This window comes from Pelmatolapia mariae, linkage group LG10_11, assembly GCF_036321145.2.
Source record: "Pelmatolapia mariae isolate MD_Pm_ZW linkage group LG10_11, Pm_UMD_F_2, whole genome shotgun sequence".
In the NCBI taxonomy this organism is placed as follows: Eukaryota; Metazoa; Chordata; class Actinopteri; order Cichliformes; family Cichlidae; genus Pelmatolapia; species Pelmatolapia mariae.
In genome coordinates this window covers 6,568,235-6,587,575 of record NC_086236.1, presented here as the reverse complement: position 1 = coordinate 6,587,575, position 19,341 = coordinate 6,568,235, and the positions used below count along the sequence as shown (strand labels likewise).

General features: G+C 39.4%; 1 protein-coding gene across 2 annotated transcripts in view; it reads right to left on the bottom strand.

Moving 5' to 3' along the window:
• tmem132e (transmembrane protein 132E) overlaps positions 1 to 19,341 on the bottom strand; it is a 436,417-nt gene that overhangs the window by 68,537 nt on the left and 348,539 nt on the right. For both annotated transcript variants that reach the window (XM_063485752.1, XM_063485750.1), the window contains exon 3: positions 5,879 to 6,019. In XM_063485752.1, the coding sequence (XP_063341822.1) occupies positions 5,879 to 6,019 (141 nt within the window). The remainder of the gene's footprint in view (positions 1 to 5,878; positions 6,020 to 19,341) is intronic.

Below are 19,341 nucleotides of genomic sequence, written 5' to 3'. Positions count from 1 at the left end.
TTAAACTGAACTAAGAAACATCTTATTAAATGACAGAGGCATTGCCACAGTGTTTTCAAGAACATTATTCATTTGAAACCCATTGACCGCGATCAATAATGCATCGGTTCATGTGGCGTTATCAACGAGCTGCTGTTAGAATGGGACCGTTCCAGATGGAGGGTTACAGACAAAGAAATATGTTGAATAATTCCAGCGCCGGCTGAAGTGCGAGCTGATGAGGACAGCTAAAGAATAATAAAGAGCGGAGAGTGATGAAGAGATCAACAACGCGCCCTGAAGGGAAAACATTGTCACCCCATTTCCTCAGTTTCAGGTAATTTTGAGTAAACAAAACCAGATGTTCAAACAGAATTGGTGCTCAGATGTGTTCGCCAATGAGATGCAAAATGATGCTGCTGTGTGTATGCTTTTAGCAGAGTGCGTGTTTGTGCATGTGTCTGACTGAGACTGGTGACTTGCTTAGTGGTAACCAAAAAAACAAAACAAAACATATGAACGAGAACAATTATTGAACTTAGAAAACAGAATAGATTTCTCCCTATTACCACATTTAATTGGGTGATTAGGGAAAGAACTGTCTTGAGTATTCATGTATTTTTGGGCTCATTACTGTAAAGTCTTTGAGTCTTAGGCTTCTGCACATTGAGTCTTGCTTAAAATGTAAGAGGGAAATTTTCACCTACCTTCATGATTTAGCTCAAAGAAGAAAAAAGAGGAAGGAGCAGACTTCCTTTAGTCATAACAGAATAGAATAAAAAAGATTGCTTAAAGAAATGTGGGCGTGATAAGTCATTCCCAAAAGACACCATTAAAATACATGTAACCAGGTTGCATGGCAACATTTGTCAGTTTGTTTTTGTCAGAATGAAAGAAGTAATGCCAATTTAGTTGTATTTTTGCAACTAAACATGTAATAGATCCATTTACTTTAGAGTAGTCAATACTAAATTAAATGAGAAAATGTTGTTTTCTGTCCCACTGATAGACATCTTTTACTAGTTTGGGTTAGTTGACCCAAGTTCAGCACAGCTGCAAATTAAGACATAATTTAGACCACTGTAATAATGGTTATTAGATCTCATTCATCTACTTTCTTGATCACTTGTTGTAGGGAGCTATGGCGAATCTCTGCTTTCACGGGGTCCAACCTATGGCACTATGATGGGCACAGGAGTTGACAACCACTCACATTCACATTTACGGCCAACTTAGAATCACTAGATTAGGCTCCGGTTAGACAGATATAGAGACAAGTCACCATCTATCTACAAAGCGATGGTTTATAGAAAATAATGTGTATTTTCCACCGGTGGTTGGCGAGTGGTTGCTGGAGGTTGATGGCTGCCACCACATGAAACTGGCCCCAGCTGGTTGCAGAATACATACTTTTCCCTAGTGACTGGTGATTACCTGTGGGTCACTGACTGGTCCATCTAAGCCTCTGTCACTGTGGCCTAACATGCATGTCTTTGGACTGCTGGAGGAAACAAGAGCATAAAGAGAAAGCTAACTCTGACCCAGGGGAAACATGCCAACTCCAGCAGACAGACAGGCTGATTATCAGGGCTGAATCCTAAATCTTTGTCCTCCCAGATTAAGAGCAATCACTGTCATACAAAATGCTATTTCTGTCTCAAGTATAGATAGAACGACTTATGTATTTAAATTTCCTGAACTGCCCCATGTTCTGTATGACTCATGCTGCCCAGTAGTAACATAAAAGAAAAAAAAAAGCCAAAGCAGCTTTGCCACATTTGTGAAAATGGCAAACAAGCCAACAGTTTGACATATCTATATATATCTATATCTAAACACACACACACGTGTGTGTGTATATATATATATATACACACACACACACATACACATATATATATATATATATATATATATATATATATATATATATATATATATATATATATATATATATATCTAGGGTGATGGAGAAAGATGGAGAATGACCGAGCTAAGATCCTGTGGGACTTCCAGATACAGACGGACAAAATGGTGGTGGCTAACCAACCGGACATAGTGGTGGTAGACAAACAGAAGAAGACGGCTGTAGTGATCGATGTAGCGGTTCCGAATGACAGCAACATCAGGAAGAAGGAACACGAGAAGCTGGAGAAATACCAAGGGCTCAGAGAAGAGCTCGAGAGGATGTGGAGGGTGAAGGTAACGGTGGTCCCCGTGGTAATCGGAGCACTAGGTGCGGTGACTCCCAAGCTAGGCGAGTGGCTCCAGCAGATCCCGGGAACAACATCGGAGATCTCTGTCCAGAAGAGCGCAGTCCTGGGAACAGCTAAGATACTGCGCAGGAACCTCAAGCTCCCAGGCCTCTGGTAGAGGACCCGAGCTTGAAGGATAAAACCGCCCGCAGGGGCGAGATGGGTGTTTTTTTTTTCTTCTATAGATAGATAGATAGATAGATAATGGCTTTGATTGACTTGAGAGTTATTTTTGTTTACTCTAACTCTTTGATCATTTTAAAGACACATAAAATAAAATGTATTCTTATATCTATGAAACGACTTTAGGAATACAAATAATTTGCCAGTGTCACAAAGTACATCATAAATAAAGCATATCAGTAATTTCGAGTTCAATTTAGTGTTCGAACTGTCTGGAAATACCATCGTAAAAAATGACAACCCCAAATATAAGCAATGTGAATGAATTTCACAACAGTTTTCAACATGGCGTGGGTGCCTTTTATATAAAACGGATTTCAAGCTCATGTTCAATCGATTTTATGGGAATGAGGCATGAATCCCCGACTCCACTGCTTGACTTTAGAGGCTCATTGTTTGGTGGTTTTGCTCTAGGTGGCCACTCAATTGACTTGGTTTTTGAGAAAATGCAGTGTGACACACTGTTTTTCTGTCCATGCTTGACCCCCAACTGGACATTTCCCACATGGTGACAGGGTGGCAAAGACTACATGACACGGGTCACTAAATATAGCAAGGACGGCTGTCGCTAAGGAGGCACTAAGAAGTAAACAAGAGAGAAATGGTGGACCTCTTTCTCAGGTGAGGTTATTCTGTTTTCTTCCTTGCTGCTCTTTTCCTTCTCCCAACCATCAGGACTCCGCAGGGATGCCAATATATAGACCAGCAGTTGCTAACGTCTCTAGCCAAGCTCCCAGTCCTTCAGGTCTTAATAAATTGAACCCATCACATATTGTGATTTATAGTTGCTAATTTTTAGTTGCTTTCCCTCAGTGGATCAAGCTCGCAGGCTGGGGAAACTGCACTCTTGTAAAAACCCATAATGAATGTTCACTGTGTTATTGTGGAAGCACCTGTTTACAGGGTGTGTGCACCCAACGTTAATAGCAATTAAACATATTTGTGCATTTGCTCCGATTTTTTGCTTTTATTTTTTACCAATAAAACAATAATGAGGCAAATAGATTTTTAGATTTATTTAAAAGCATTTCTCCCGGACAGTTTTTAAAGATTACTACTCTTTTACTCTGTAAGACCCAGAATCTCTACTGCCAGTGCACTCCATTAGAACCATAACACCAAAGAAATAATCGTTTAAAAAATTATGGCGACCTTCCTTTCTTTCATTTTCCTTCCATCGGGCTAAGAAGGATATTCTAGATCTTCTCCTCAGCAACAGTTTCCTAGAGCCTCTCCTGGGGAATCCTGAGACACTCCGAGGGAGGATGATATAGTCCCTTCAGTGTATTCTGGGTCTACCCTGGAATCTCCTCCGAGCTGGGCGTGCCCGAAACCTCCTGGAAAAGGCACCTATGCGGGATCCTAATCACATGTCCAAACTGCCTCAGCTAGTGCCTTTTGGTACACTGTCTTCACTGTGAACATCTTCCACATCTTATTTCTAAGGCTGAGCCTGGCTATCCAACAGATACATTTCAATTACCACCCAGAGCTCATGATGACTTATGATGGGGGATTTTGAGTCCATTTCAAAGGACTGAAAAATTGGCCAATGTGACTGCTTTTGATGTTGCTCTGCTAATTATCTGTTATTGCATATGATTCGAATCTTTGTTCACTTGCCTGTAACAAATTTCAGTTGTATTATTTTCCTCTTATTTTGTTATATATTTGGTCTGGATCAGAGTCAATGATGGATGCACGGAGAGCCGGGTGGGTTGCTGGGTTTGGAGAGAAGTGGGGGGGACCTTGGGGGGACAGCTAATCTGAACGAGTAAAAGGTGAAATCTGGAGCAGGGCACCCAGGCCTGAGGAGCAGAGCTGATGAGGCAGAGGGCTGCAGATGGGGGAGGAACAGCATGGATGCTGAATGAGGTCTGGTGGAAGAGGAGGTGGATGACATCATAAACTCTCACTGTTCTATTTTCACAGTGATTGATCTATTAAAACGTGCTTGTTATTTTGTTGTAGCCTCCTGTGGTTTAAAATGCAGCCACCGACTGGTTCAGTCTGGCTCACAGCAAGCTCTCTGTTTTCAATACTTCCTTTATATTAGCGTAACTAATAGGCCTGCCACACCTTATGTAAAATTCATTTTTAACTTTTTCATAATGTTGGTCATCTGCAATAATTGAATTATTCAGATGTGTTAGTTATTATATTGTTTGCTGTACCGTTTATTAGTAGATGCTAAAATAACTTTTACCTTTCTGAACTGTAATGAAATCATTTGTAAAAATAATAAAAGCCCTAAAACTTAATCTCACATATTTCTATTGTCAAATACTGTTTGTAATAAAAATGGTCCGAGGAAAATTAACAACTTAATTTCTTTAAGAAATGATTTCTTCTTTGTCTTTGCTTCTGTTCTTGCAGGGCGGGGTCAGAATGACCCCCCACCAGTTTTGTAATGTTTGGGGCTCTGGTGTTAAAACATTAATCTAATTGAAACCTCTTAATTTCAGCTCAGTTCCCCTCTCCCTACCAGCCTGATCTAGTGCAATCCCTGCATTACTGCTGGCCTGTACGCACCAATCCACCTGACAACCTGACGTTCCATTTTATCATCGCTTATGAACAAGATCCTGTTGAGCTTTTTAATTATAGCATTTCATTGACTGGAGTATCAAATTTCAGCTTAATTACTTATTACCTCTGTTGTACTGAGACAGAGGAACACACCGCACAGGCACTAAAACAAACCAGCAAATCCTCTTTGCAGGGCCTCATTTCATACTGTAGTTTGAATTGTTTTCGGTAAATCGGACCTTTAAGTGTGTGGAAGAAAAGCAAAGTTATCGGAGCATCCCGTACACGGTTCACCTCCATTTACCGGTCAAATCAATTAGGCTGTTCCTAAACGCATGCTAACGAATGCATTAAGCTGTATGCAATTTAGACTGCATTAAGCTTGCAAATCTCTTTGCAGCTCTACTTTATTTACCAAGTTGCATTTACCATAGAATAGAAAAACACACAGAGTCCATTACTATCCCGTCAGACACCACAGGACCACGACTGGGTGGTGTTTTTACTCTTTTGAGGAGCCTGAGGTAATTACTGCTCTCAGACAAGATCTCATCTCAAAGGTATTTTAATGCCAGCAGTCACAATCATCTACTTCATCTCTCTACGTAAACTAAATTGACGGCAGATGTAGTGAGACTAAGCAGATAATATCTTCATTCATTTAACTTTGGCCTATAAGGCAGAGGGTGCTTTAGTCGCTGGGACAATGGTGTGTTTTATCTTCTGTCTGAGCATATGCTTTTAGAAGCTGCCTTTCATCAGGTAACTGAAATGACTGATTAGTCAAAGGAAAATAGATCTTTTGTCCATAGTTAAGGAAGACAAATATCACTGTCTCTGTGTAGCTGGAGCAGGAGCAGAAATCAACAGCTGCAGCGGCAGTAGTTGGTTAGACAGACCCAGTGTGTTTAGGCCCAGGGCTGTTGACTTACCCCTGCTTGACTGCTTTGTTCTTGTTCACATCGATGGTGGTGATGGAATGCTTAGCGCCAGACTGCACCTCCCATTCAACCTTCCACTGGGGGCTCTTCGAGTTGGTTTGGAGCAGGTTTACCCCCTTTTTAGCTTTGACCCTGCAGGAAATGGCGAGAGAGAAAAAATAATGGAAAAGGTCAATTTTATTAAGGGGGATGATTTATGTGCAAGGTCAGAGGTGGATACCCTCTCTGTGCTACAGGGCTCCTCCCTGGATTGCGTCATGGCAAAAGCAATTCCACAGATGAATCAATAACAAAGATGAATGAAGATGACAGTGCAATGATACATGAGAGCAGAAAGGTAGGAGCACTTCAGGTCAGAGTGCTCACTTACACTCTCTGCAAAATCAGATCTACAAAGCTTTTTACTGAACCCACTGGATATTCATTTCGAATTAACACCTGAAAGCCACAAGCTTCAGTTCATATGCTTTTTGAGAAAGTTCATACACACCATTGAGCTTTTACTGAACTGCATTTCACATTAAAACAAAATAAGCCACCTTTAAAATTCCTAAAAACACAATGTTATGATTGAGTCTCATGTGCAATCTTCCTTCCTTAGCCCTTAGCTCTTCAGGGAGAACACACTTTATAGGTAGGTCAAGGTTACCAGCAGAACACGAGTCCTTGAGCTGATTTTTTATTTATTTATTTTGGCTTGTTTGTTGCTCCAGGACACTGCAGCAAGGAAGAATGTTTGAACCTGGAAACCACTCATACTCCCTGCTGCCTCTTAATATTTCAGGTATTCACATTAAAAAGGCCAGACCCTAAAGTGTACTGAGTGGAGTGTTGTGAACACTGCAGTGTTTCACTGCCCCCCTGTTAGGCTTTAAAATGAATTCAGATATTTTTTAAGACTATTTATAATATTTACACGTACACGTACAACAGTTCACTTGATAAATATTGTAGAACTTTACATAGTTCTGTAAATAAAACCATTCTCCCCCCCATCTCCAAAACTATTCCACATAATAACCCAAGGGCCAAAGAAGTAATAACAGTAAATGTAATGCACATACTGTATGTGTGCATCTTCCAAACATCTACATCCGCAAGCCTACTCATCCACACATACAGTCATGTACGCATGGCTGCACCAACCAATCTGCACGTGCATGGACTTCTATATACATTCATAACGCTGCATTGTCTGCAGAGATTTTACACACAGTAAACCAGATGTGCAGAGGGTATAGATGCATACAAAACAAGAGTATGCAAATGCATAAAGCTGTAGCATGCTGCAGCTATACAAAAACATGCCCCAACATCTGCTCAAGGATTCTGCGTGCCCGCCGGAACAACAACAAATACCAAAAGAAGAAAAAAAAAGGATGATAGATGAAACAGTTAACGCAGTAAACACACAAATAGCTACATAAATGGGTAGAACTCTTGAATTTCATGGTATAGTAAAGCTACAATGACATGCGGCACAGTTTTTTCCCTTTCCTCCAGTAAAATGTTGTGATTTGAAGTATACATAGGTCCTGCAGTATTTAAATTTAGTTCATAAATATTTGAAGCAATATGATTTCCAGTTGCAGCAGTAGATTTATGCTCTGTTTAATGCTGAAAGATGATCCGTGATAAGAAAAAAAAAGTGAGTGGGTCTGTGCAGTCAGGATTGCTTTTAAATGACAACATGCTCTTTCAGGATGGTCCGTGGCCCAGGAGTTAGAGCAGACTGCACACTAATTGGAAGGTATTTTGATGGTTTAATCCGCAGCTCCCCTGGTTTGCATGTCCAAGTGTCTTTAGGCAACAACGGGAACACAAAATTGCTCCTGATGCATCCATTGGTGTGTTTTTTTCCCCAAGATTTGATCCTTGTTTTGGTTTAACTGATAGCCTTTCTTTTTTTTTTGTAATGTTTCCATTTTGCTACTGTCTCATGTGTTTCCTTGTTTTTCTCTCCCTCTGTTTTGCATGCCGTCCTGATTTCCTGTTCTTACTTAAGTGCTTTCTCTTGTGGGACTCCTGTGGTTTCACTTCCTGTCTTTGTCTCACCAAACTAAACCTAAAATTGTATAGCCTACCTTCAATAGTGTCACCAGTGTCAAATCAGGCCTGTATATAAGACAGGACAAAATGCAGCTGTACATCTGCACTTAAAGGTTAAAGGTCACTCTATTGAGGATGCCAGTGTTCACATTTTGGACAGATGGTTTGAAAGAGGAGTGAAAGAGGCCGTCTATGTCCACTGTGAACATCTTTGAGCAAAGGGGATGGTTTACGATACCAACTGTCTGCACCTACAATCGACTGTTTAGAATCCCTTCCCAGGCTCCTCAACTCCCACTCGCATCTTGCATCAGGTGACCTCAATAAATCACATTGGGTGGAGCAAGGTTTCACAGTGGTTTCACTCAAAACCACTGGTGATAATGACCCACGCTTTTTTCACACCTTAGGTCATGTGATGAAGCACATGTTTAATAATAGAGGGTCAACGACTCTCTTAAGGTACAGCCCCCACTAGGGTTTAAATACCCGGGACTCTCCACCATTTGGCTTTAGAACTGAAAAAGCCTCTTGGATGAGCGAATCATCTTCATGAAACTTAAAGAAGTCACTTTGTTTCTAAGCTCCTGAGACCTTTTTATAGTCATACTTTACCAATCAGTTGTTGAGATCACATGGTTTCTCGTGCTATTGGTAACTTTTTTGGGCGACATTTTTTAATTTTCTAGTGAGTTGTTACAAAATACCACTGTCTGATAGCAGACCCCTTTGAATTTACCAATAGATTTCATGAAAGTGTTTACATAGAAATTTTTAGTTGTTTTTTCTTTTTAACCTCCTAGGACCTGCCGTCCACATATGTGGACATCACATTTTTGGTTATTTTGACCAAAATACTCAATTTTGCTCTACATGGGCCTGATATCCATTTACGAGGACATTATACTGCTACTGTTCTATCAAAATTTTAAATGAATATCCTCATTTGTGGCCCTTATTTTTCTTAAAAACAAAAATAAGGTTAAAAAAAAAAATCTGGAAATTCTTTGTTTTTACATTCATCGGGCCCCAATATGCCCAAATATCAAAGAGAAATTAAAAATGCATGTCGTGGAAGAGTTCGGGTCTTAGGAGGTTAAAGCAGCTTTTGTCTTCCCAGTTATTCTGATTTTTGGTTATTTGACCACAGAGCCATGCCCCAAATGATGTAACATGGAAAAAACCAGAGCTCATTCTTAGACAGATACAGCCACTACAGATTATTGATCTGATGGTTTTATTTTCATGAAACACAAGACAGAAGTGAATTATTAATGCTTTTGGCTTTTGCTTCTGTGCTTTATGTCTTCTAGACTATTCATTACTATGTAAGTCTACTTTGAAAATGTGCCTGCAGATGCTCGGAAAATACTATGTATTCTGTGAAAAAGAATAAATAACAATGATGTAATATTATTATGTAGTTTTAGGAAGTTGTCACTCTGCTTAGTTATGTTACTGCCACTTGCTGCTCTCCTGTTAAAGTAAAATTCTGGTGATCTTTATGATTGTTCCCGTGTTTACAGAAACATACTGTTGTTTTTCTCTTCCCATCATGACATCACTCTGACAAACATCTCTTTCCGGACAAACTCCTTGAAAGCATTACCCAAATCATATTTTTCTCCCAAGTGTCTCATTTCCATTTGAAAGTTTGAAGCCCTGCAACATCTATCAGATCATTGCATCTATTTCTCTGACAGATAAAAATTCTGAAGTCCCGCTGAGGTATTTCCATTTGCTTCGCCAACCTGCGCTCATTGCATCGACCACTCATCCATGATTTGTGAAAGCAACTGACTTCCAGCTGAAGTTGTTCCTCCCTCTTTAACCAGAATAGGCACACAGCCCATGCAGAAAATGTCTTTCTTCTTATAGTATTAAACTAATTACAGTGATTATCTTTTATCTGTAATGGTTTTAAATACATAAAAGGTATTTAAATGTTTGAACTAATTTCATAAAATCCAACTGTGAGCCAATCTCAAAGCCCTTAGACTCCCATGTCAAAATCTCCAACTTCAGAGCACAAAGAAACATGTTTGCAGACTTGCACAAACAGTTCTGTTCACTATATCCTGTTTCCCGCTCATGATGACTGTGTGTGTTTGTTTTTTTAAAACTTTTGCTTCAACTTGCTTCAAGTTATGCATGATTACGGGTTTTGACTGCTTTGACTAACGTGTCGGCACAGGCAGCCTTTGTCAGGAGCTATCTGCTAGGCATTCACTAAGGCCTTATTCACACACTTCCGACCTGTCAGTGACCATCTGGCAACCACCAGTCACAATGGAAAATGTGTATTCCCAGCGACAGGTGGGTCACTGGGGGAAAATGGAGATCACTGACCAGTCTCTACGTCTGTGTAACTGGGACTTTAGCAATTATTTTCCCAGTGGGTGCCGTTAACCTCCAGGAACCACTCACAACCGTATGGGGAATACTCCCTTTTCCCTCAAGAACAGTGGTTCCCAGATGGTTAATGACCAGTCTCTCAGCTTGTGTGACTGGGGCCTTATTGATCCCACATCATCCCCATGACTGGTGATGGACAAAATGACTTTTAATGTTACCTGGTTTGTGGTCACATGTCTACAAAGACCCATGATGGTGTTGTATTGAATACCCTATAGTGACTGTATTGTTGGCTAGCAAGCTGCAGTGGTTGCCAGCAGTTTGAGAAAGACACAAGCTACTGCCACCACTCTGCAAACACTGAAGCTTTTGTGATCTTACAAAAGCCTTACAAAATATTTCATATGACCATTTTCTGATTTGCATTCTCTGTGGTTAAGTTTGGTTCGATCGAGGTACAAAAAGGTAACAGGACATCTTAATTTGCAACACTTTGCCTGAGATCACTCTTTTTTGTACAATCCAGGCTCTGCTTCAAACTACAGACTGCATGTTCTTGTTTTTCACATGCTCGCCTCCACAGAAGCCAAGGTCAGGCCTATCCAAAAACAGGGGCCTGGCAGCTGCTTTGGAAGGAAACGAACCACCAATTCAGGCATTCTGGCAGTTGTAGCATTTTGCTCCACTGAGAAACAGCGACATACACAATCCTCTTTCTCTGTTTGCACTTGTTCTATAAAAAATAACTGCATCTTTCCAATGTGGCCAGGTTGGGTTCCCAGTCATGCAAACTTGCTTTAAATGAAGCGAAAAATTGTGAAAGAAAAGTTACTGTCAGGCCTCAAAATGTGGTCATTTGAAAGAATTTTGAGGACTTTCCCAACAGCATGTCTGTCATTATCACCAATGGACAATCATGCCCCCCCAGAACGCGGTTATATAGACACACCAAGTAAAAACAAATATTTTTCAAAAGAATAAAATAAACTGGACGTCCAGTTCATAAGCAGGATTGCAGCTACAGCACCACAAGGAACTCTCTGGTTATATCTTCATCCGCATGAATTGCACACAGAGATAATTTCTTAATTACACTTTTAATTTTGTTTTTTTTTTAACTTCAAAAGATTGACGTCCCCGACATTAAAAAGGTGCCTGAACATCCATTTAAATTACAGGCATGATGTATGAAGTTTAAAGCAAATATCCTGAGCATGAATATTATCCTTAAGCATGTAGCAGTGTCTGTGACAGACTAATTTTAAGGTCCACTTAAAAGCTTGCTCAGAGCTTTCAACTGTATTGGTTTTTATCAGCAAACAAGACTGACTGAGACGAGCCCGACTGAATGTGGCCTATTGCATGATCACCTATTATCACGCGGCATGGCTTTCAGCACTTCAGCAGGTCCGATCACTGATAACATCTAAGGGGGAAAGCTGGGAGAAAGCTAGTAAGTAGATCTTAAGTCAAGATTATATAAAGTACATATTTGAAAAATGTATCTTGAAAAAAACGATACTTTACTTTTTTGTGTGTTTATTGTGAGTGACTGTGTGTGGGAAGGGTTGTATAAAGAATAATGATACACGAGCATGTGAGCCGCAATATTGACAAATGCTGTAATTACTGAACTACAAGAAAGCGCTGTATTAATTCTTGCATCAAAGATGGTGTATTTTACACTCTGTTTCAAAACAATGTTTCTTGCTATTGCAGCTCATATTTTGTTCTTTCATCAAATCTCACACATTAGAGAAAATACAGTAATTATCAGACACGGTGCGTCAAGGGGAGATGAAACAGAAATATGTAACGTTTAAGAAACCATCCTGATCGGGTGTGTTGCCTTTGATGTGAGCTGAAACGTAATACCCTCTGACGCTCTCTAAATGAGGTGACCCAGTTGCTACTTGATTAGCGGAGCTTGTAAAAATACTGATCATAAAGGACGATAATTACAGATTATTGTACCGCAGACCCATTTCCAGCGCATTTCCTGGTAAGGATGCAACCCTGACGTGTAATACTCGTATTTGTATTCATGACCTACACTCACCAACAGCGTATAAAAGCCACTACATATTAATCACCTTATGAGAAAGCCTGCATATTGTGCTGCATCGATGTTTTTCATCAGACAGTCCTTTTCACAGACTTTGCTTCATTTTTGCACCACAAATGAGAGGGGATGAAGCACTACCCACGGGAGCACCACATGAATCAGGCTCCCTGTGGAACGGTGTTAATGCTGATTAATGAAAGAGCATTACAAATGGAAAAGCTGCAAGGCAGTAACCAGCAATAGCGCACGCCCAAATTCTCAGAATCTGCGTGAGCCCTGCTGCTGCTCCTACACAGGGAAAGTGGAGAGGCAGTGTGAGCCACTTCAGTTAAGACAGAGCTATTACTTACTCATTCCACACAGATGCCTTCTGCCATGGCAACACCTATTAGACTTCGAGTTGGCTGACGGACTGCTAAACAGGAGAGCTTTTGGTAAACACATTCCAAGCTGGATTTCTGAGCTGCCTGTAAGATCTCCTTGGAGTTATCAAATCTGACTTGTGTTCGGGGGTATAGTGAGCGCTGTCCTGAAGACTGAAATGACCACAACACACAGATACCACAATGACCTAAGCAGGCGCTTTGGAGTGTACTTCATATAGTGTAGAGGTTTCAGTGCTATAAACGTTACATAAGTAGAATAGAATAGAATAGAATAATCCTTTAATTGTCCCACAAGGGGAAATTTGGTTGTATCAGCAGCAAAAACACACATATACAAACAGAGCAGGACACAGAACAGAAGCACAATTTTTACATATTTACATATTTACATCATGGACAAGTACTAACGTAAGCCATGATGGGGAAAAACATGATGTGGTGTTTTCCTCCAATACGCCATCTTTCAGACTAAAGGAAAGAAAACGCCCAAGGTACACAATATTTGTGGTACATACTGCTACTTTCGCTTGCTCCCTTGTCACGAGGTGTCGTTATGGCTCTGCATGTGTGATTTGGCAATTTTATAACAGATGCCCATCCTGACACAACTCCGAAGCAAATTTGTGTCTCCGGCTGGAATAATACCAGCAACATTTGTTGGCCAATCGGATGTGTTAAACACTATGGCATTGGAGACACCTGCATATGTGTAAAAATAAAAATTTATTTAACCTCCTGAGAGTTGAGCTCTTGTATGGGATGCATTTTTAATTTCTCCTAGCCATTTGGGATTAGCTGGACCCCTGATGTGGAGGTTAACACATTTGCCATGTACACAAAAGACCCCCGATTTGATTCCAGGAGGCAGCACAAACCGAGCCTCAGGCTGGGTGTACTGCTAGTGACAATCCCAGATAAACTGAGTACATTCGGGATTAGCTGGATCAAGAAAGTGGTACTTTTCTTTCATCTTTTTTTTAAACTATGTCCTCACATGAGGATTTATTTTACAGCATACCTAAATAAAATCACCATTGTTTAACAAAGTATAAGACACTTTATTGAGCATAAAATCATCAAAGACCCCAGTCACCCATCAGATGGACTCTTCACCCTCCTGCCCTCTGGGAAGCGCTACAAGAGCCTCCGGACTAAGACACCAGGTACCGGAAAGCCTGAACTCTGCCTCCTGACATCTGACTCACATTAAACACATGGACTGGCAGTGTTGGGAAGGTTACTTTTAAAATGTATTCCACTACAGATTACAGAATACATGCCCCAAAATGTATTTTGTAACGTATTCCGTTACGTTACTCAATGAGAGTAACGTATTCTGAATACTTTGGATTACTTAATTATATTGCTAATATATATTTGTAATATATCTATATCATGGCTAAAGCACTTCTGGATGGATGCAAACTGCATTTCGTTGCCTTGTACCTGTGACATGTGCAATGACAATAAAGTTGAATTCTAATTCTAATTCCAATTCATAACGAAGTATAAAGTGCAGAAAAGCCCAAATGCGTTGTTCCAATATGAGAACACAGCATTTAGATATTTTGTCTGAAAATGCATTTTCAGACATTTTTTTCTTCTCTAATTCATGTAGTGATTTTAAAAAAAATGTAGAATTGACTCTAATATGTCAAAAAAAATAGAAAGAAAGAAGAATTTTGAATGTGGATTTAGCCGATATCAAGACATCTGTTTTGGTGATGTATGTAAATTAGCATGTATTTATAATTTGCATATTTAAACACAAAAACTTCAATCATCATTCTTTTTCTGTAGATGTTCGTGCATTCATCGGTATCTGTGTTGTTCATCTTGTTCATGATTAAAAGGCACTGCAAATACAAATTTATCCTCCTCCTCATTATTTTGTACTTCTTTGCAGCTTGCTTTGCATTGCATCAATTGTGTGCTTAAGAGTTTTGGAGGCCCATGTCTTCATGACCCATTTATGACCCACGCTGCAGAAATCATGTCAACTTCCTTGCCACACACTGCAATTTATTCAAACTGGCTGATGTTAATAAATAAAATATGCAAACCAGGATTAAATCATAGTTCGCAAGTCTTTAATTTTTCTTTAATGGCCCTCTTAAAGAGTATTTATTGAAGACATTTGAACAAAATGTCCCCACGGGCAGAGAAGTCACAAAAGTGGAATTTCTTCTACAGCATAATGAGACGGATTGTAAGAAAAATGCATTTTTAGGCGCTCTTTAAATCTCTACAGTGACATCCAATTTTAATGGAGGAGCCTAGAGATCAGCCTACTTGAATCTGACTGTTCTTTGTAAAAAGGGTCATTCAGCACAAATCAGACAAAGAAAGTTGTGTGGCTACAGCAGGGATGTGCAAACATGATAAAATTCTTCCTATCGATGAGATACGGCACAAAAACATATACCAACACGTGTCATCGAGAGTTAATGTGCTTAAAAGGCTGCTGGTGTGTGGGTGTACATGGAAAACAACAGACTTCTGTGCTTTGAAATGCACAGTGAGACATATGCCTTAATGATAACACAGTACTGACTTGAAAGATGCCTACTTTTAATCGCTATAACAACCCACATCCTCAACAATATGTTCAGTACCACATTTTCCCCCCTGAAGAAGTATTGACCTACATACATTTCACATCATCAGAATATGTAGTGACGGCGATTTTAAAGAATTGGATTAAATGTGGGATGGAATCAATTCATATTTTGCTACTCAGTGTTTCTTTTGTTGTTTGATACCTAGCATAAAATAAGCAGCATTAGCATAATGGCAGACTAAGCTAAGACCGTGACAAGAGCCTACAATATCCTACTGTAGCTTCGCAGCTGCTAGGTCTCATTTGAACTCATGTTATGTTAAACAGTGACGATTTCACACAGCAATAAAAGGTATAAATGTATAACTAAGGTTTGCCATCTACAATATTAGTCAGAGCTAATCAGAGCAAAGGTTTGCCAGGTAGCATAATCTATGAGGTTGTCATAGCCAAGTCAACTGTATTTGTCAGTATTCTCACGTATACGGTAGCTCTCTCAGTTACAGGTTACATTAACAAACATACTTTATAGTGCTTAACAAACAACCCAATGCAAGGTTTATGCCACAACTGCCCTTAAAACTGGTAATAAGGCATCTAATTATTTGATTAAGATGCTAAAGTGCATTTTTTTTAGCTACATTCTTGAACAGAAAAAATGTTTGAGTGGTTGAGTACTATGCTTGATTAAATGTGTGTCAAATTTGGGCATAAAAATGTAAATTCAGTGTTTGTTTGTTTGTTTGATTTAGTTTTTAACAAAATATTAGCATTTTCTTGTCTTAATGACAGGTGATCTAACACATTTCTATGCAATGTACATTCTTCTTATGTTTATTTATTTATTTATTTGTGGATCTCCTGCAGAAAAGCTTAAAGTTACATCCTAATAATAATGCATACTGTCATGAATTAATGTGCTGTAATAGTATTAAAACTGTCAGAATGATTACAGACTCAAACTTTTTGCACAGTCTGTTTGCCTCTCATTAAAACTTTAATTGCACTAGTTACGCGTACTTGTGAGGATGCCAGTATTTGCCAAAAACAGACGTTTTAGAACCTACCAAAAAACGTGTACACCTCAAGGTCACCTGGCTATCCAGAAGCAAACCCCACACATGATGTAAGATCACCAAATATCCCCTTAGAATGACTAGACAACAACTTTATAAGTGATATGTCCTCTGTAAGGGAATTTTCCATCATAGGCTGCTCCAGGAGGGATTTACCTTTAACTCCCTAAAAATGTCAATAACCACTTGCAAATTTCTCTGGCACTGTAGAGTTTCCCTTACTATTCACCACAGCTCTCAAGTGACAATCATAGCTTCACTCTTGGAACACATGCAATAATCTTATCAATCATCTCAAACACTTTGATATCCATGCTGTCTGTCTTCTCTAGTAAACAGCTTTGAGATTTTCTCACATACAGCTTGAAAGCCAGACGGGAGTGTGAAACCTGCCAGGGACAGACTTTTTTAATGGGAGTCTTCAAAAATTAGAATATGAGAAACTGGGGAAATATCACCAAGCAGATACAAATTTGAAACCGCAGCTGCTTGTTTGCACATGCTGAGCTGATTCATTTCCTCCATGTGAAAATGAGCAATGCAGCGCGGTGATAAATATGACGTTTACTATGTATGGCATAGTTAACAACAGAGCATTCCTTGTTATTAACACCCCCAAATTTTCCTTAAACACAACAAACAAACCAAAATCCAGCAATAAGTGCTTGTTTTTCAGGTTACATCAGCAGTGCTTTGTTCCAGCTCGCTGTACTCTGCCCTCTAATTAACACAAAAAAATAAAGCCACATTGTACAAGAAGAGACGAGTAAGCTAGATAATTACAGCAACGATCCAACTACAACATCTATCAGCGATTAAGTCCTCTCAGTCTTGTAACTTTTGTCATGACAGAAGCTCCAGTCATCATTTGAGCATTTGGAAATGCTGGCTACAATTAGAAAGAATAACAAAGGGACATCAAATGTGAAATTTGTTCCTTCAAAAAAATGCATATTTATAAAAATTATATTTATAGCTTCTTTTCCAAAAGGTCAGTTCTTTGAAACAGCTGGTTGCTCACACTTTTTTTAAAGGTGCATTTAGTGTTTCTAGCCACAGATTAACAAATTTCTGGCTCATTACCGAAGCTCAGACCATTCTCACTCCCGAGGCGATTTGTCACGTCCCAAGGCGGTCGATGGGACCGCGAAAGTCAACCTTCCGCGTTCCTATGCTACGCGCTGGGTTGTGGATGAAATCCAGTTGAACGATGGTCCTGCAATAACCGACGCTCCAGCCATGTATTCCAGCCCTAGCCCTATCCATAACCTTATCCCTAACATTAACCACCACTTTAATGATGTTAGATAGTGTTTTCCAAAGCGATTTAAGTAAAATAAAGGTACATGTGTAGATTCATTCCAAACGGTTTTCATGTTTCCTAATTTTTCCGATCTCGTAATATAAGGACGTGTTGGGTGTCCGGAAGCATAATATAAAGATGATTTGTCACCTAGCGTAAAATGTTACAGTTTGGGAGTGAGAGCGTGTTGTGAATCTAATCTTATCTCTGACACTCGAAGGATCTCAAGTGGCCACGCTACTTTCAAAGTAAGAATCAAGCATACTGATACTTCAGCTGATAATCTTCAATAAATCCAATTGGCAAATGTCATTTAATTTGCATCTGCAAGCTGCTTTGCAACACAACTCTGCCTCAGCTCCTTCTTGTCATGCTGTGCTTGACTCCATTCATTTCACATTTGCTGTCTTCCTGCATATATAAAGAAATAACAGACAGAAATAAAGCCTTTCTTTTACTATTGTGGTTCTGACTGTCTGACTGTGATTTTTATTTCTTTTTTTTGGAACAACGTAAGCTCTGTATACTAATAGAATGAATAAACTGAAGATTTGGGTCACTTTTTAAATAAATAACATCATAAGTTCTTCAAATCAAGAAATCTCACAATCCAAATGATAATATAAATCCATCATACCCAGCAGGTAGTCTACAATCACAACAAGATGGTAAAATCTTAAATCTGTTTTCTGCCCTGTGAAGTTATTACTTAACAGCAGATGTTACAGCTTGTGGCTTGCTGTGAGTGAAAACTGTCACAAGACCTTAGGGAGCAGAGAAGCAGAAAATTAAGTATATTGTGATACTTCATGCCTGAACACGGGCATAATCTGTTTCTTCATCACAGTCAAAGGCTGCCCAAACATGTGTAACAGACATGTGCACTGGGAGAGGACCCTTTTTCTCTATACTGGATTCAACACCAACTGGTTGCAGACCCAGCCCCCCCCACTATGGCTTTGAATGAAAGAGGTGCTCCTACTTCACCTCACAAGCCTAAACCATAAACTACAGCCATTTCTTTACAGTCACAATCTTTCTATGTGAAAACATACGTCAACAAGAACAACCATTGATGTGGCACGTAGTAACTTCTTTCATACGAGAGGACAGCAAGCCTGTGAAATGTTCTATTTAAAAATTAAATCTTAACTAAAGCGTAGGTGTGTTGTAAAGCAGTGTAAGCTGTGAGCATAGTTGGGAATTAAATCTTGTACAGCTCTTTTATTTTTGTATTGGCTTTGTAAATAGCGCTCCAGTGATGAAACATTTTTTTGAATATCAAACATAAAAGCAGCGCCTTTTAAACCCGGCCTGTAACGCTTTCATCTTACCAAATTAAAAATCACTGCTGAAAAATGTAGTAAGATATTTCAAAAATGTCATGACTGATGATGACATATTACACCACATGGGTAGGGTTATTTAAAATTCCCTGTTCAGCTGAGACTTCATATGAATTGGAACTGAAAAGGAATCTTCATAATGCGTTGCTATGGTGCTCTCTTAAAGGATGAGTTTGTTACAGTCTTGCTTTTTGTAGTTTAATCACCATTCCTATTTGTAATAATAACACGGTTTACTGGAGTGTCACAGGGTAAATGAGGGATTGCTGAATTTCATGTGCCCTGATGGACATCACTGTGGCGATGTCACAACC